At 41.8% G+C, this 19716-nt stretch overlaps 1 protein-coding gene across 1 annotated transcript in view; it reads left to right on the top strand.

The window, feature by feature from the left end:
* Positions 1 to 9482, top strand: part of mettl15 (methyltransferase 15, mitochondrial 12S rRNA N4-cytidine) — a 58362-nt gene extending 48880 nt beyond the window's left edge. The window contains exon 6 of the mRNA XM_030794156.1: positions 8959 to 9482. Coding sequence (XP_030650016.1) covers positions 8959 to 9410 — 452 coding nt within the window. The 3' untranslated portion in view covers positions 9411 to 9482. The remainder of the gene's footprint in view (positions 1 to 8958) is intronic.
* Positions 9483 to 19716: the final 10234 nt, after the last annotated feature.

Raw genomic sequence — 19716 nt, 5'->3', positions numbered from 1 at the left:
GCATACTTACTAACACATACGCACTCCCCATGCTGCGTCAGTGCAGTGGTTGATAATATAATATTTATCATCTGCTTTATATTTGTTGTTCCTATTTTATTTCCTCCCGGTGGTGGTGGTGTGTGTGACAGAGAGAAAAAGAAAGAAAGAGAGAGAGAGAGAGAGAGAGAGAGAGAGTGACAGTTCAGCGGATGACGGTAGCACGAGGCAGGCACGTGCGTCACGCCGGGAGAACAGGTGCGACAGAGGGCAGTTGTTTGATCTTCTTTGAAGAGCCGAGCGAGTCAACACCAATGTTTATTCCAATCAATCCGGAAGGTCCCGACTCACACAGGCCCCTGGGGTCATCCGCAGGCTGCTAGCTTCGCTGTTGCTCGGGGATGCAAGTGACGGGGTAGAGAGAGAGAGAGAGAGAGAGACAGAGACAGACAGAGAGAGAGAGAGAGAGAGAGAGAGAGAGAGAGAGTGTCCCTGTGTGTGTGTGTGTCCCTTTGTGTGCGTTTATGCGTGTGTGCGTGCGTGTGTATCCCCGTGTGCGTGCCTTTGTGTCCCTGTGTGTGTGTGTGCGTGTGCGTGTGTGACATTTTAGGGGGGTAGTTTAAGGAAGGTGGAGTTACTCAGTAAATAGAGGTGTCCTGGGAGTTGGCTGATGACTGCACCCCCCCTATACTGTTCTCAGCACCTTCACTTGGCTAGCTATCACATCCACCCTGCTACGCACATAAAAATGACTTTTCCTCTTTTGTTTTTCTCTTTTTTTTTCTTCATTATCTTAGGTATTGATTTCAACTGTTAGACAAAGTAACTTGTAGATTTTTTGTTGTTTAATTATCACCACCAACCGCTCACACCTGCTACCTTCTATTAAACTTTGTTTGTTTTTTTTTTGTTTTTTTTTCTTTTTCTTTTTTTCTTTGTGTTGAGAAAATTCATTTGTTAAACCGGGTTGTTAAGAGCCTGGATCAGGGCTATAAAAGACCAGCAGGACCCTGCCGCGGGATTTGGAACCCCAAAGCTCGGAGGTGTTAATGTAACACCATGGCAGAGGGGGCCATGTATAATATTCTCATCAATATGAATACAGCTTGTGACAGGAAATCACGTTGCCATCCCTCCAGAGACTCCTCTCTGACCCCACACCAGCTCTCAGTGTGTTAGTCCCACAGTAATCGCATTCAGACACATAATAAAACTGGCCCCAGGCCAGAATGTCAGTCACTCTTGCACCATTATCAGCCTCCACCCACCACCATGTCAATACCACCGCTCAGCACAGACCTCCATCTGGTTTAAACATCAGTTGAGTCAGTTTAAGAATTTTCATTTGATTTGATTTTAAGCAAAACCTTGTTTTTTATGTGATTTTATTTTAGGCAAAATCTCAATGGAAGATTTAATCGAATATCTGACTAAATTAGTTGTACTTTGACTAAAGTAGTTATAAATAATAAGTTATTTATTTTTTTTTATTTATTTATTTTGCTCTTTATGTAATAAAATATATAGTAAGTTTGAACTGTAAAATTTTAAGTTTGTCAGGGCAGCTCTTAAGAAGCTGTGCACCGTATGAAATGGTTGTTAGCCAACTAGCAGCTGAACTGCTGTGCGGGTCCTTTCTGATAGGCTGGTTGGAGAAGACCAAATACTATGAGCGAATTGCTCATGGCGTGTTGTTTAAGAGTGTGTCGTCACTCACCTACAGTACTGTGTCGCTGGCTTTGCTCCTATTTCGTATGAGCCAGTTAGCGTCTGTATGACGTTAGTGAATTCTCTGACTATTACGTATATTATGTGAATGACTCAGTGCTGGTTGCGAGTTGTTCTGGATTACAGAGATGTCTCACAACATTTTATTTTATGACATCTGAAACAAAGCAGTTAAAGTATGACTGGACACTCCGTCTGCGCTGTAATTGGAGTTTCATATATCATTTCATTATGATGATTTTGGTTTATTTAATAAGAGCCTGATTAATGGGGTAAAAAAAAAAAAAAAAAAAAAAAAAAAAAAAGGTTCTGAGAAGTATTCTGGCATTCTTCAGAGAAAAATCAAACTTTCCATTTGTAGTATACGGATGAATGAAAAATCAGAGTTTTCTCAAGGCTTTTTTGTTTTTCAGCATTCACTGAGAAGAAAATGAATAGCGCTCTTTGGTCGCCTGTCTTGTTTTGCCCATCGCTCAATTTTCCCCTGAGAACATTTCACCACACGAAATGCTCCTGCAAAATTACTGACACCATGTGAGTTTTGTGCGAGTAGCAATAGTTGAATATTGATCCACACTACCTAGTGAAAAGACTAGGGTAGATATTTTTGTAATGAATGTATCCAAAATAGTGCTGAAATTAAAAACAAACAAACAAACAGGCTTTTAAAATGTCATTGGATTGAATGGTCCACTACATCAGCACGGTCAAGGTAACATATCACTGCAGTAGTTTAGTTTGAGTGTGAGGTGGAACTGTTAATGACTGTCGATGGGGTTTGTGTACTTGGGCCTTTCATTTTGCACCAAGGTAACATCTAAAACAAAAAGTGATTTATTTGGAAAACACTCTTAGCTTTCGACAGTGCAGTTAAACAGTTGTTTAAGACCATGCTCATGCTGTAATATCTGCGTTAGAGGCTAATCATGAATATATTGATCACTGGTTGGAGTGGAGCCTTGTTGTGCCTCTGATTAGAATTGATCTTCAGTTTTTTCTTTCTGAGTCTCTCAGAACTGTTCTGGACTTTTGCTTCAGTCCTCAGAGCCGTCTCTTTCATTAAGGGAGATATAGCTCTCTCGAACCGAAACTATATCCTTCACTTTCTCTTCATTTCACTCAGTGCTATCTCTCGCAGTCAATACTGATAGTATTGTGGTATAATAACATTGGCACTCAGTTGTGATTGATGAACATAGTCTTTTCTCTGTCTGTTAATTCGTTAGTATCAGTTAAGCCATTTAGCTTGCGTACGTGATCAGTATTTCTTTTTGCTTTATCTTAATCGATAATTTAATTGATTGATTCGGTGCAATTTGCCCAGAGGCTCTGTCTTTCATGTTAAAAGCGCAGAAATGCAGAATTTCATCTCTAGGGGAAGATGAACGTTTGAACGTTTTTTTTTTTGTTTTTTTTTGCCGGTGTTTAGCTTCCTTTCGGCACGAGGCCTCGGCCGTTTTTTTCCGTTGACGAATACGGCGAGGCAGTGACGCAAGACGCTGCTGGGTAATCCAGCAACAGCTGCCGGGAGAGTTGTTCTGGCGGACGAAAACTAATAACAACCAACACGCTACACAAGCCCTGCTCCTCTGAGGGCTCCTCCTCAGCCAATGGCAGTACAGCACTCCAAGCCCGGACAATATTCATGATGTACTTTGTCCCTGTGTGCCTGGTTGCTTTTATAAAAGAGGATTTATGAGCTAATAATGAAGTATTACTCCTCTCTACCGCTCTGCATAAAACCAGCTGATGTTCCACCGACGTAGGGTGCGCTGGTGTTAGTCTTTATCTGGGCTTTCAAGGAACGGAGCGTAAAACGGCGCTGTCTGAAAACATTAAGTGAATTCACCGTCCGTCACGGGGGCTAAACCTGAGGTGGCAATCCCAGATTGAAAAACAATGTGTCAGATGTTTACAAACAGAGTCTCGCCAACGCAAGCTAAACCAGCTTTTAGAACTGCCTCGTGCTGGAATAACCAATAGATTTTCAGAACTCCCTCCCACCGCCCTTCCAGATTCACCCGGTCCAGGGTGTCATGTTCTAGGGGTGTAGTGTGCCAATTTGAAGTAGCTCAGCCGGTCCTTTCTCCTGCTGTAATTTGGTTGTTATTAACACACCAGTGCCCGGTGTTCTGGAGTCAGGACTGCGGTGCTAAGGCATGAGAACCACCTGATGTTCATGTCAGCCTTGCCACAGACATCTCTTAGCCCTTCAGGAATAGACCCCTGTTTCTTTAAGAGCTCTAGGCTGAAGTACCAGCAGTGTCTCTGGAACAGTGTGTCCTAGCTATAGGAGCAGAGCTCTCCTGTGCCCCACATTTCAGCGTTTGAGCTTCTTAATATCCTCATATTTCACACGCCACATTCGTATCTCGTTATGTTATTTTCATTATTCTTAATTCACTCACTCATCCTCCTCTCAGTGATCGGCTAAGTTGCTTAACAGCGGAGAAAAGCAAATTGAAGAAGAAATATGAGGTCGTAATACCTTTGGGTCAGTTATGGTAGCGTAATGGGCTGTTACGTGTAGTATAGTTGTCTGTGCCTCTGATGGGGGAGAGTACTTTGATTTGCTCTTAGCGTAACGGAGACAGGGCTCATGTTTGCCCCTGTGATGTCATTCAATATCCTGGACCTTGGGTAAATACAGGTGTGCTTTTCAGCTCGGTTTATCTACAGAAATAACATTGAAAAGTCTACGTGTCTAATGAGCACACTGGGGCAGAGACAACAAATTAAAAAAAGGATATGAAGTAATTAAGGGTTCCAACAGGACCACCAGCAACCCTGCACGCTGACAGTGCTCCCAAAATTATTAGAATATAAATAGAGTATTTTAACCTTCATGGCTCTCCGTGTTTTAATATGATTTCTTCATCAGACCGCAGGGACTTTGGATTCAATTCTGTCATGAGATGTGCTAACAGTGCAGAGACAAAACACGGCCTAATGGAAAATTAATATTATATTTGGATTGAATTTTGTGTTTTCTACTTGAATCATAAATACATATTAATAGAAATTATGTGTAGTTTTGAGGCTGTTTACTTGGGTGATTATACAATTGACAAATGACTTTAATTTTGCAAAATTCTCCAGCTTTTTTTTTTTTTTTTTTTCTCCGCCTCCTCTGAAGAACTGCAGTAGAACTCATCTTAACTCTCTGTCTGAAGTCACATTGTCCTGCACTTTAAAAAAGTGTTTTAACTGACATTCAGTGAAGAAGGTTATTGAAGAAATGAAATATATAACAATTCGTTAATTTCATATGAAATGAAATATATAATTCAACTTTCAGGTTCAAAATTATTCTTTGATATGGTCTTAAATATGCTTGTGAAGACTTTGACTAAATGATCTGTGTAACCCAGTGTGTGCAAAATACCCCCCCCCGGCGTAATCAGAGGGGTCCCATTCTTGCTTCACTGTTTAGGTGAACAGTTAAGTATTGTGGAATACAATAAATTACCTATGTAGAATGCTATCGCCAAGGATGTGCATAACATAGCTAGATGAATCGCAGCATGCATGGATACGCATGGCAAAAAAACAAGTTCTGAATGTAGTTCTGAATAGCATCATGCAGTGAACCCCCTTTATGTGACGTATAGGCCTACACACTCTTGTTAGCTAAGAGAACAGATGGCAGAGGCTCATTATTTTGAGGGTAAAGCGGTCTGAAAATCAAAGCAAACTCCGTAACAATAATATTTTTCTGAATTCTGAATTGACTTTTTTTTCACACAAACCCAGTAATGGACACTGAAGGATTAGCACGACAAAAAAAAAATGTTTTAAGTTTATTTTCAGGTAAATTTCATTTTATTTTATTTTATTTCAGGGTGTCCACAGGGTTAATTACGGAGTCCCAGACTTTATCATTTTGTGCAGTAAAACCCCACCTTCTCTCTCTTTCTCTCTTTTTTTTCAGAACAATGGCTCTCAATTCCATGCCAGTTATGCAGGGGAGAAATGAAACCAAAACGTGGCTTCTACTGCTCACCTAACCACTATCTTTCTGCCCCTCAGTTATCAGTGTAGCATCTGCCCATGTCTTCAAAAGACCGTATATCAGATTGGAAATGTTTGTTTTACCCGTAGAACCACTTTAACGGGGAAGATGTATCATCTAATCTCCCCTCTGATGCACAACAGGCCTGTGGCAAGGTATGGCAAAACATATCTCAGACTGGACGTTATTTACAGACAAAAAAAAAAAGCGCAAATACAGATACTGTGAGAAACCTTGTTGCTTTAGTTTTGGTAGTTGGAAGTGCAACCAGAATGGAGATAGCACAGATTTGATCATCTGTGACTGACAGTGGCATGAAATGTTTGTCGTTGTCTTGGTGATGGTGGATTTAATTCAGAACCTTGATATGGAAGACCCAGGGCCAATCCAGTTACAAGATTACTCCCAAATGATGCCACTGGTATCCCCCATTATGATCTCACCTTTCAGTTATGAGAGGCCTCAGTTCCTTTATTTGTTTTGTAGTTACAAACCAAACGTTCATTTTGGTTTTATTTGTTTGTACTCTGTCATGATCTTTGCAATTTGGTGTCTTTCTTTTTTTCCAAATTGCTTGTTTAAGATAGTACACGTCTATCTATCTAGACTTCTTTTACTTTTTACTCCTTCCCCCCTGTCTGTCCTACTCTTCTAAAGGCAGCTGAAAGAAAGAGAGAGACAGAGAGGCTGGACGGGGGCCCATGGTCTTATCGGTCAGTGAGTCATTCTCATAGCGTAGACATGCAGGATGAAAGAAATGCTACACCCTTTTCTCCATTCCACCATCTTCCCCTTCTGTGCCCTTTCCCTCACATATTCATCAAAATGTAAGAACAAACAGATAGTTGATAACCTTAGAGAGGGCCCTGAATCAGTAACACCGTGTCTTTGCTAAGTAGTATACAAATCAAATCATGATTTCTTTTTTTTTTTTTGTACCCGGTAATGTTTTTAAAGTCTTAATATTTTCACGATGAATTATTAAAGAAATGAAGCATCACGTTCATAAAAGATGTAAGGAGAATTCACATAAGGAGGAGAATATGATTTTTAAGATATGTTTCCAGGTTTTTTAAAAAATTTCATGACGCAGCCAATCGAATGCTCATATTGCGGTGTTGTTGGCAGAACTATACCGTGTCTCTTATCGCCGTGGGAAACAGTGTATACTCACCGAGCCTCTGTTTCGTGCCATACATTATCGAGTTGCTCTCTGGAGCCCCCCCCCCTCCCCCCCCCATATTATCCAATATGAGGAAATCGTGCCTTTGGAAGAGCAATAAATGGATAAGAGGGGAAATAAACATTGTTTTGTGGGTGTGAGGAGAAAATCTTGTGAAATCCCACATCAGGTCTCTCACTCCTTTGTCACTGAGGAGTCATTGCAGTTTAGTACATGCGCTGCATTCGATGGATTAAAAAAACCTATTAACTATTTGTTAATTACAACCATTCTTTTGTATAATGTTCTTTATAATAGTGTAATTTTTATAGTGTTTTGCTGCTTTTGATAGAACACTTTTGCTTGGTTGCAAAGCAGTGATGAAAAATAGAAAGAAGACTGAAAATTCTTGAAGAAGCCATTTAAAAAAGGAAGGCCTTCCTTTTTTAAATTGCAGTGCATGAAAAATCCAACATTTCCTTTCTCTCACTAAGCACAAATATACAAATTACACAAGTCCAAATGGGCCATGAATGTGTGAAAATGATCCAAGAACGATTGACAGGTTAAAGCACAAAGAAATATCAAAGCAAGTTTAGTGAAAGGTTAACAGAGGTATTAGAACCACACGGAATCCTATTCTAGTTCGTCATCAGAAAGAGTATTTATCAGTGAGAAATATCTGTTAGGTCACACCAAGTGGTAAGGTCAACATTGTAGTGTCGTCACAACGCGTTGAGAGGTCGTGCCCCTCCGTTTCTCTTTCCCTTTTCCCGCTCTCTTCCAGAGAAAAGCCCTCATCCATCTATTTACAAAGATAGCGTCCAACTAAAAAAATATGCTTTAGTTCTGTCTGCTCATGGGAACAATGCCAGAGGTTCTACTGTCCAAATATTGTGTCCAGCTGTATTCTCTTTTGTTATTTTGATCTGGGAAGAGTCTTGGGAAAGGACACAGTGCTTCACACTGGTGCTGCAAATCTTATCTATACAGCTTGATATTGTGTTTATGCTGAAAATCTTACGAGTTATATTTAGCAAGCTAACAGGTGACCCATTGAAAAGAAGACCAGCTCGCAAATAGAAAGAGCCCCCCATACGTGTACGACAAAGCATGTTAGCTTGCACGTAACCCTCTAAAGAGTGCGCTGAGATAAAAAGCTCGAGCTGGTGAAATTGGACTTTTAACAGGAACAGTTCTGAGGGGGTGCTTCCTAATAATGAGAGACAAACCCCCGCACAAGGCACTCATTTAATTCTGAAAACCCCTGAAACTTAGATTTCATTTTGTTTTTTTTCGTTTAAGTCGTGTTGAGGCGAGATAAAAAAAAAAATTAAAAAAAAATTCCCACCTATGGGTGCATGTTGCTTTTAAAGTCATGTAAGATTAAGTCTCCCTCCTGATGCCCCTGCTGTTAGCTTTGGCAAGCTGGGCTTATTTGTTCCATTATGCTGTATCCTCTGTGCATGCTAACCGGAGATTTTTAAAACTGATAGAGGAAATGATTTCTTGGGCCCTTAAGACTTTGCTTGTTACTCATTGGATGAACAGTTTCCATGAAATAAGGTATCTTAAGTGACATCACTAGGCCTTGATCATGATGATGATGATGATGATGATGAATAATGGATCAATTTGAAAATCGTATTGTTTTTGTTAAGTTGATCTGCATTGGAGTTAAGAAATGTAATAGGCTCAGTATAATAGTGACTGTTGAATTGTATCCTAATAATGTACAAATTAATGTTAGTTGAACTGTAATAATGTATGTAGAAATTAATGTTAGTATATATTTATAACAATATACATATGTAAGGAATAGCATGGTATGTAAAATGATAACGTTGCGAAGATTGATGCTTAGCCCACTCTAATATTTCTATTTTTAACAAGTGTTGCTTTGGGTCAAATATTAGGCAGATTTCATATTTTGTTAGTTTTTTTTACATCAGTTTTTTGAATCAGTAATATTTCAACTCTTGCTAAGTGCATACACTCACATTCAACCCATACCGAAGGAGTGACATGTACTGAATGATTATGCGACTGTTCATTCCTTCCCTCTCTTTACTCTCAGGAGCCTTTCCGGCATGCGCCCTCTACGCCCGACGTGATCGACTCCAGAGGCCCTCGCACGTCGCCACCAAGACCTTCCAGGCGCTGCGTATGTTTGTGAACGACGAACTGAACGAGTTACACGCTGGGCTGCGGGCCGCTGAAACCTACCTGAAACCTGGGGGCAAACTCTGTGTCCTCACCTTCCATTCTCTGGAGGACCGGCTGGTCAAGCGCTTCCTCCGCGGGGAGGACCTGGCTGCCCCGGTCCGACGCAGCGTCCGTCAACGGGCGAGGGCCCCCAGAGAGGACGAAGAGGAGGAAGGAGCAGAAGAGGAAGAGGAGGAGAAGACGGGGAGGGAGAATGGTGTTTGGGTTAACCTGCTGAGGAAGGTGGTGAAACCACAGGAGGAGGAAGTACAGGAAAACCCAAGAGGACGGTCAGCTAAACTCAGAGCCGCCGTGAAGCGATGAATCAGTGTGGGTCAAATTCGTGTCGACCCCAGGGGGTCACTTTCAGTGCACTGAGACCACAAATTTTGTCAGCTCTCCTCTGAACGCCTCATTTACTGCATATGTCCTAACTTATATCGATTTTGTACTCACTTGATAAAAAAATAAATACATTTCATCTGTACAATTTTATGAATCAGAATACTTGAAATGCTGGTCATAAGTAGTAGCTGTATTGGTGCATGTGTGGAATGTGTGGGTTCACAAATGGATAAAAGGAAAGTTGAGAGTCCCATGAACAAGTTAAAGGATCAACTAATGAGTGCAGGAATAGAAATGTACAGAAAGAGAGAGAGAGAGAGAGAGAGAGATCATTCGTAACATGACCTTTTCCACACTTCTACCACTATCTCCTCATTCATCTCAGATCTACAGACCTGACAACATTTCTATATATACCCTCCCCTGACACACAGATTCACACTCATACATACATATGTATTGGTCTTTTTTTTTTTTTTTTGCCAGTTAAGATCCAAGGACAGTTAAGATCCAAGTTCATTACCAAATGAACATGAGTTTATTCTGTTCCTGTATTTGCGACAGAAAAGTGCATGTGAAGCCACGCGACATAGATGGTCTCGTGCCCGTTTCACACAAACTGCAGTGTGGTTTGCAACAAGTGAAAGAGCAAGCTGCCTCCTAAAGGGCTAATTTGACCAGTCTGATACGGTGGCCCTGTGCTACTCTTGAAATGTCACATGGAGATGGTGCTGTTTAAAATGTAATTGGTACATGGTGCTGTAAAACCCAGGCCAGACCCAGGGATGTTTTTTTTTTTTTTTTTCCCCTCCCTCAAATGGACTCTGATTCGAACCTCAGCAAATGAACCGAACCAGGTGTGAAAACGCCCTAGTTCCTTGTGATGAGGGCTCAGGCTGAGATGCTCCCTGCTAGGATTCTATTAGCAGGTGAGACAAGAGAAGTGTCTTGCTAGTTCCCTGACTCTCTGTCTCTCTTTCTCTCTTTCTGTCTCTCCCCCTAACTCTGCCAAAGTACGGTCCTTACCATCATTATCAAACAGCACTGGCCAACTTAGTAATTGTACCAGAGCACAGCTAGAAGACCATAGGCTCAATTCGAATGTGTCAGTGTGTGTGAAGGCAAGAGGAAAGAAAGGACTCAGTTGTACGGTCAGTGAGAACTGAAATAGTGTAGCAAGAGCTGTCACATTAAGAGAATCTGTTTCAGAGATGTGCAGAACTATGTTCGTATGAATGATGGAGAGTATGAGTGGGTGTGTGAGTCTGTTCACTGCCTATACATTGGTTATTTTAGCAGTATACATTGTCGTGTGTTTTTGTTTATTAGAGAAAAAAAGAAAGAGATGGAAAAAGAGACAGAGAGAGAATAATAGACAGAAAGTGAATTATTGAGAGGGCTAGACAGACAATGACACAGAAAGAATGAGAGATTGCATCTCTATGCAGTGTCCTTTTGCTTTGTGGAGCTGCTGGTGACTCACACACCTGCAGAACGCGGGTGGGATTGTGGCTGCCATGGCGATACCAAGCGCTTCGTGCACCGTGCACTGTACTCACTCTCACTCAGTCATTCAGTCACACTCTCTTCTCTCCCTCAGCCTCTGAGTCACTCCTCACTGATTAACTTTACATATACACACATCTCCCGAAACTGTATGTTTCTGCAGGTACAGGTTTTTTTTTTTTAAAATCCTCTTTTTTTTTTTCCTCCCAACCTGCGATCACCAGTTGCGAATTGGTCCCGATCTGCCGCGGTGGCATGACCCTGCCGTCAGTCTGGTAAGGTGAAGATTAGTGCGTTCATCTTTAGCCGCGGCTTCTTTTCACCCTGCCCGGTTGCATTTCCATATTATTTCTGCTTGAAGCTGTACAGGCTAACGGTGCAGGGTAATGGCGGTAGCATAGCCAGTCCAGCTCAGCCTCCCAGAACAAGTCCAGTTCTGTTCTTTGTGACGCCGGACCGAGCTGGTGGCGTAAATGAGGCTGTAACTATTGACCACAACAGTGGTGCACGGTGTAGATTAGCACTGCGCCTCTCAGGTTTTTTGACCTTCGTCTTAAATTCTCTTTAACCAGCACACATATTTACCACCACATCCACGTCAGGTGACCCAAATATAGGGGATGAAAACTCCGAAGCCATACTGTGACACAGAAATGAGGTTCTACATGCTGGATGCCTGTAATCTTCAACTTTAGACTTTCCATCCAGTTTCTTCTGATGCCTGCTGGACTCTTTAGTTCACAGAGGCCAAATGTCAATGCTGCCTCCAACTGGCCAGGAGATACTGACCAAAAAAAAAAAAAATGTTCTCTTGACGTGCGTGAGGTTTTCTTGACGTGTGTGGCGTTCAAGAGTGAGGGAGTTAAAGAAATAAATCACTGGCTTTGATTCCTACTGTTCTGCACAGCATGAATCAGTTCTGAGTCTTTAAATACTCAGTGACTCAAACATGTCACAAAGTTGGTTTTAAGGAGTTGGTGACTGAGCGACTGAACGCTTTTCTCTGCTCCTCCAACTGAAAGGTGTTTTCATCTCTGCTGCTTAATTGCATCTGTTTGTAATTGCACTGTCAGTATGGAAACTCTACCCCCCCCCCCCCCTTTCCCATCCACCCACCCACCCACCACCACATCCCCACCCCCACCGCACCCCACCCTGCACCCCCCCCCCCTCTCCTCCACGTTCTTTTTCTGTAGGCTCTAAATATACACCGGCGCTTGGTTGCCGTGGAAACTAAACAGCACATGTAACACTGAACTTAATGGTGTTTAAATGTGTTTGCTGTTCTAATCACAGCCTGATCGGGCCGTGCCCTCACCTTCGGACACCTTTCTCTCCCTGCACAATGACGTCACGCCGCTTCGCACAAGCTGGCTGCATGCTAATTTGAGTCAACTGTGAAAATCTGTAGCTCTGCTTTCAAAAAGCTGAAATCTGAACATGGCTCTGCATGATGAGGACAGATAACAAAATTAGTTCTGACTATTTGTATGCTAATTACTTTTTATCCTGGATGACTTCAAGTTTTTATAAGAGCAAATTGCATGATGTCTAGATGTGCTCATTAAACAAATCTTTGGGAGTTCCGAAATATGAACTGATACATAATGTTGACCAGGCAAGACCTCAACTGGCTTGAGAAACCCATTCAGAGAGAATCTTATTCCATATTAACTTCTTCAGTCGGTTTATTTCCAGTATACAGCGCATCCATTTATGGCAATATTTTGTTGATTAAATATAAATACAGTATTGTGAAGGAATTAAATGTCTAATATTTTTGCTTATATTTCAAATCAACACTTTGCAGACCAATCCTGTTTGCCCTTTGGTGAAAGTACACCTCTTATTGTTTTTCCCAAACAGTTATTGTCTCCATTGTACATGTACTGCTGGCACAGACAGGCGTTTTAAGTAAACCTTTTTAAATCTGGATTTGATGTTAAGCACTGGATTGAGCCGTGGTACCAAACAGAGAAACATTATCAACCTGCTATTGCTATCTATCTTCTTAAACCACGTAAGAGTTTTTAGAACCACCCCAGCATTTATCAAATGGCAATCTGTTTTTATCTGTGTGTGTGTGTGTGTGTGTGTGTGTGTGTGTGTTTGTGTGTGTGTGTGTGTGTTTGTGTGTGTGTGTGTGCGTGTGTGTGTGTGAGAGAGAGAGAGAGAGAGAGAGTGTGTGTGTGTGTGTGTGTGTGTACTCTCGCGCGTGTTTGTGTGTGTTTGTGTGTGTGTGTCTGTGTGCGTGCGTGTGTATGTAATCTCTCCTTCTGTACATTGTGCTGAGAGCTCTGATCAGTGATAGAGAGCTCATCAGGACTGCTGGCATTGAGAGGAGAAAACTTCTTGGCTCAAACTCTGAGTATATTTATGGATGTCCCTCTCTGCCTCTCTCCCCTGATGGGGAGCTTTTGGCAGCTCCACCATAGTCATGTGCCACATCAAACTATCACACAAACTAACTTTTTTTTTTAAACTGAAAGATGTATTTTTGGCTCTTCATTGATTCTTAGCATTTATTCACTCCCTTAGAAAAACAAATAAGTGGACACACACACACACACACACACGCATATACACATATACCTCAGTCGCCATTCAAAAACCGATTGTGTTGCTTCCTTTATTTGGCATCCTGGCTAAAGCACTCAATCATGTGTGAGCTGTTCTCGTGCATGCAGAGGATTCCAAAAATAAGTAAATAATATCTAAACCATGCAGGAAAATACCGGGTGTTTACAAAAACGTTAATACGTACGTCATTCACACAAAGTGCTACCCCTCATTTTTTTTTTAAACATTATCAGTGCGGTAGTTCTTCCAGACCACAATTAATACAGTTATCTCCACACAGCCCCCACCGGGCTGCACGCCATGCTCTAATTAAAAATGTGAGTCAACAGAATTACAGGGCAGGTAATGAGATATACTCTCGCATTCCCGCTAATTAACTATAATTAGAGATTTTTTTTTGTGTGTGTCTATTATGTGAAATCCACCTCGGACACTGGGATTGGTTACAGCAGCAGGAGGTCGACTATTTGCGGAGGCGGAGTCACCTTGGGGGGGGGGGGGGGTGGTTGGGGGGGTGGGGGGTTAGTTTGAAGTGAAAACAAGCAGACTTGGACCACCTCCATCCAGCTTTAGTGGAAACAGAGAGAGTGGGCACTACCACAAAGGAGACAAAACAACCCCTGAAAACACATTCAATCCAAACAGAATGAATCATCCCCCAAAAATCAATAGCTTTGATGCATGATGAGATTTGTACCTTACTGTGTAATGCACCCTTGGCCCTCCATGCTTAGGTTAGAGAGCTAAGCCACCCTCTGCCTGTGAACTGTATTTGTTTGTTTGTTTGTGGGTCTTTGTTTCCATGATTGTGTTCTTTTAACATAGATTTTCTGCCATCTTTTAAGCCCGAAACGTATAGAGCTGGCAAAGCCAATATTTACAATAATAACAGGCTTGCACGAGACCAGTCCAACTTCTTCATAATTTATACCTCATAACTACATAATGAGGCATGTACAATAAACAGTGCTGACTCAGTTAGAAACTGTCCAAAACCGTTTTGTTAAACCAACCAAGGACAAAACAGCAAGTAATATGATCAAATATGTATGTTTTTGTGTATGGGGGGGGGGGGGGGGGTATATTAAATATTTCTGTAACATTAAGTATTGTCTAACAAAGATTTTTAGCAGCCCACATGTTCTCGAAACATCATACAGTTCTCTCCCTAAGCACGGAGCGTCATGTTGTTGACTAAGAGCTAGCCTAGCGTACCAGCTTCCTCCGAACCAATTTAAGTGTCTATAGTCATGGCTGGCTGGGCCTGTGGGTGTGAAACACAGGGAGGGGGCCTGGGAGGGAGTTGTGTGGATACCCCGAGCTGAGAGAATCACTTTGCTGCTTGAATCTGTCAAAATAAGTGAGCGTAGCTGTGTTGGAGGCAGCTAATGGGTTTTAATGCACTCCTGTTGAAACCCCTCTCTTCCCCTCAAACACAAGCCCTATTAGTGCTACCTCATTGGTCTCTTTATCAGTCTCAGCTTCATGTGCCTCAGCACGCTGTAAAACCACACTATGCACACAAACATTTTCTCTCTCTGTGCATACCGCACACGAACGCACACACACACACACACACACACACTCTACTTAATTCTATAGACTTAGTACAGGCTCCGTGCACTCTATAAAATCTGTCCTCTCGATTCCACCGGAGCTTTCATGAGAAATACAAACACAAGCTTTTCCCGACAATTAAATTCTCTGCCACCATCACACCTTCGCAACTACAAGCAAAACCCGAGACCTTTGATCACTCTATTGATCAAGCGTGATGTAATTACATGCTGCTTAGTGCCGGCCTACAGAAATGGCATTCATTCTGGAGAGTCGTTTTAGTGATCTGTTGTGCAACTTTGTTCTGTTAACAGTATGCATCTGTGTGATGGTTCTTGCTCACAATTTTATGTGTGTTTCATTTATGATATATAGACGGTAGTGTTTTTGAGGAAAGACAGGGGATGGTGTTGGTGACGGTGTGTTTTGGCTATGAATGACACATTGAGATAGCACATACCAAGCTGCACAAATCCTGTCTATGTCCCCTCCTACTTTTTCAGCACAGCTACTGTTTGCAAAGCCAAGCACAACTCCTGTTCAGCCCCTCCGCACCTGGCAGGAGTGACGTCTTCACTCCCCAGCCAATGGGGAGCTAACTACCCAGTTCACAAAACCACTCCAGTCAATCAGAATACACTACTGTCCAATCACATACCTTCCCAAGGAACAGACAGACAGCAAAGTTAACCAGTAGGCTTCATTCTGGAGGATGAGATGTAGAGAGGATGCAGTGAGATTCTTGAAGAAGAGACATGCGCACGCGCACGCACGCACACACACACACACACACACACACAAACACGCATACTCACACACCCCACCCCCCGGCCCATTGCTCTCTCCTCACCCACCGCATCCTAGTACAGACCGAGCTATAAAAAGATTTCTGAATGAAGACGAGGCTTTGAGGTCGAAGCCATTTGAATGATTTTTGTGAATGACGCAGGGCCCTGGAGCCTCATGGGAGCCAGATCAAACCCAGCAGAGGAGACGGCCATGTTGGAGAGCACTGCCGGGAGCCCTGTTGCCTTTCATTGACTTTCATTTAAAACTTTGATGAGGTGGAAATCATATATATATATACACACACACACACATACTTTGCTTATAATATATATATATATATATATATATATATATATATATATATATATATATATATATATATATATATATATATATATATATATAAGCAAAACTAAATAAAAACGTGTGTCTTCCTATCCTATAGATAATTCTTGGATCTTTTTATAGATCCATCAGTACATTTAGTTCTGATAACGTAAGAGGATATTACACGGTACAGCATGTCCTATGCTGAAACAGCTGGACTCACTAGCTCACTGCTATTAAATGAAGTTTATTCTGAATGCTGGAGAATTGCCATTTGTGATCATTATGGTAACCCCTATAAATTTGAGTGGTATTTTAATCACTAACAGTAGGCCACTACTGAATTGTTAAATTAACTGCTACGACTGAAGGTAAGTGGTTTTCAACCGTTACTGTAGTCCTCATATATTAATATGGTCTTCAAATGTGTAAAAAAAATGATAATAATAATAATAATCGTGACTTTACCCATAAAACATACAGAGCTATACTATAAAGCCTAACTGACCAAAAATAACACACAGGCAAACTGAAGATAATTTTTAGTGTCCTCTTACCCAGCTACACAAATTGTATTTCAAGGTTTGCAATATGCTTTCTCACTTCAATGCTGTGTCATTTTGTACATGATTGGACAATGGCTAGTCGTACAGCCGTACTGTGTCAGTGTGCTGGTTGGCTTGAAGAAGCAGCTCCAGCTTGTTCCAGTGCTAATACTAACTAAGCATGGTGGTGTTGGCAGTGGATTTGCTTGCTGTAGCGCCTCCTCTGCGGAGCGGCCAGAGAGAGACACACAGCCTGGGCCCACCTCCGGGGGACAGGGCCGGAGGGAGTCCCAGAGCGACGTCAGAGGAGGACCTGTGGTGTGTGTGTGTGTGTGTGTGTGTGTGTGTGTGTGTGTGTGTGTGTGTGACTGATGCGGCTGCTGCTCTCTCAAGGTTTGGTGCACAGTGATATCTGTTTCCACTTATTTAAGCTGGAAATGAAAAAGGAATGAAGAGAGAGAGAGAGAGAGAGAGAGAGAGAGAGAGAGTTAACTGAGCTGTAACTATCCTAATCATACTTTTTGAAGTTACTATCATCTAAGATCAGATAATATAAGATAAGATAAGATAATCCTTTATTAGTCCCACAGTGAGAAAATTTGCAGTGCTACAGCAGCATAGGGGATATTGCAATAGCAAGACGCATCATTAAAATAAATAGATAAATAAAAAGCAAGATATAATAAAAATAAGTAAACAGACAGCAAGATATAATAAATAATAAATAAGTAAAACATACAGTGCACAGTTTAGCAGACATTATACAGTGATATTGCGCATGTGTGAATTGTCAGTGTTGATGGGTGCGGTCAACTGGGAGCAGTTTTGATTGTAAAGTCTGATTTTAAAGTCTGACAGCAGCAGGAAGAAAGAACCTGTGGTCTCTCATCATCAGATAATGCTGAAATCTGTAAGACTATACGGACAGTGCATGTCGGGGTTTGACGCATTTTATCCTGCTCATCGTGTTGGAGCGATAGTAGCATATGCTCTAGTTCAACTATATCCCAGGTTTATTATCGTTCCATTGGAAGGCTCTGTCGTAAGACTGCTATCATATTATTATGAAGTTATCAGCTTGTCACAACAGCTTGTTTTATAAGACAGAAACAGCTGATTCGGTTCCAGTGAAATACTGGCAGACAGTCATATGTGCACCCAAGGTTTTTTGTAAAATTCTTCAGAGCAGGTTTTTATCATGTTGCGAATATGTTAAGGGGCTTCAACTACCTTTATATGTGCTTGCGGCAATTATACTAATAACTTAATGAGAGTAACATTTCACAATATTTTATAATATTTCATTTATATGGTTTAGGTTAAATGTTATTCATTGGCTCACGTTTTGTCATGACAGTTACCTCACTTAATTAGTTACATTGTTTCACTTTGAGTAATGAGGATGAGAGTGACAGCTAGACAGACAGGGAGGTAGAAACACTTAGTAACAGCATATGGCTAGGTACATGATGGGAAACAGCGTTCATTTTTTAGAAAAAAAGATTTGTGTTAACTTGACTAAGTGTGTGTGTGTGTGTGTGTGTGTGTGTGTGTCAGTGTGTGTGTCAGCAGGGAGGGTAGGAGACTCTGATTCACTGAGAGTCAGTAGCCGAGACGGTAAACAACAAACAGCAGTAGTGGTGGTATGGCGGAAGGGACTTGCGTTGCCGCCGGCAGCACATCAGAATCATCTCCCTCGCGGTGGGAGTCCCGACTGCCTCAGCATTTTACAACCATTATCCTCCTGGAAGGAAAATTACCCATCAGCGGTCGAGGCCTATAATATTCCTATCACCACTCCTGCACTTCATTCAGTCCTTGGATTGACAGACAGAGGGTTGGGGGGGTGAATTGAAAAAACATAGAGTTCAGCCATAACAAGTGCCCTAGGGTAATGACAGGTTTTGCTCCAGCACAAATTACCCAGTGTGCAGTGCTCACTCGACCGCAGAGAGAGGGGCTGAGAATGAAGCTGTTTCACTCCTCCTTCGCTCCTTTTTCTATCACCACGGCGACGGTTGGGCTGCTTTGTCAGTCTGCCAGCATGGTTTACTAACAGGGCTGTGGTGTAGGCCTGTTGCCTGTCGGTAGTAGTTATCACATCTGTCTTTCATGGTTTGCTTGGTTAGGCTTTAATGCAGTTAGGGATCCAGTGGCATCTCTAAATGAAACTGGCTAGAATAGCTGGGAGTACAGCTCAATGTCAGGCATCAGAGAACTGTGTGAATAGATAGAGTAATTTAAGGAATGTGAATCTGGATTTACGTAAGGCTTTCAAACGTAACTTACTGAAACTCTCTGGCATCTGGAGAAGGTTTCTGGCTCATGCTGAACTGGTAAAAAGGCCAGTGGATGGCCAAGATGTTTATTTTGTACCAATTAATTGTCATGTTTTTGCCTTTGCTGACATTTTAAATGGCCATTGTATGGATGCGTAATTCAGAATCTGTGGCGTAAAACTTTGAACAGGAGCAGCATTTTTAGGTTGGCTTTACTGGCAACCTTACCAGCTTATCCATTTACTCTGTTCTCTCTGTCATCCTTTCCTGTGAAAATGTATCTCATTTTCTCCATTCCTCTTCCTCTTTCTTTCTCTGCTATCCCCTTCTCTGGTCGTCCTGTCATCCATTCCTCGTCTGTTTTAGGCTACCCCATGTCTGACACTCCTCACCTTTTCTCTTTGCTAAAATTCTCATCGTTCTCGCATCACAACGAACATCCGCTTCCCATACTGAGCATTTTGTCATACTTTGCCGCTTCATCTTCGACTATTTACCATCTGTCGGCTGATGTACCAGACAGTCAGGAAACCCAAATCAGGATCAGAATGACGTCCACTTCTTCCTTGTTGGAAATTGTGTCTTTCTCAACAGTCAACAGCGGTGTTCCAGTACATCCACGAGACAGAAGGTTCCAGTAAACATTTGAAAGCCACCCTGAGACTCATTTGCTGTTAGTATGTGTCTGCATTAGCACATTAA

This window comes from Chanos chanos, chromosome 2 (genome assembly GCF_902362185.1).
Source record: "Chanos chanos chromosome 2, fChaCha1.1, whole genome shotgun sequence".
Lineage (NCBI taxonomy): Eukaryota > Metazoa > Chordata > Actinopteri > Gonorynchiformes > Chanidae > Chanos > Chanos chanos.
This window is presented reverse-complemented; position numbering and strand designations above follow the sequence as displayed.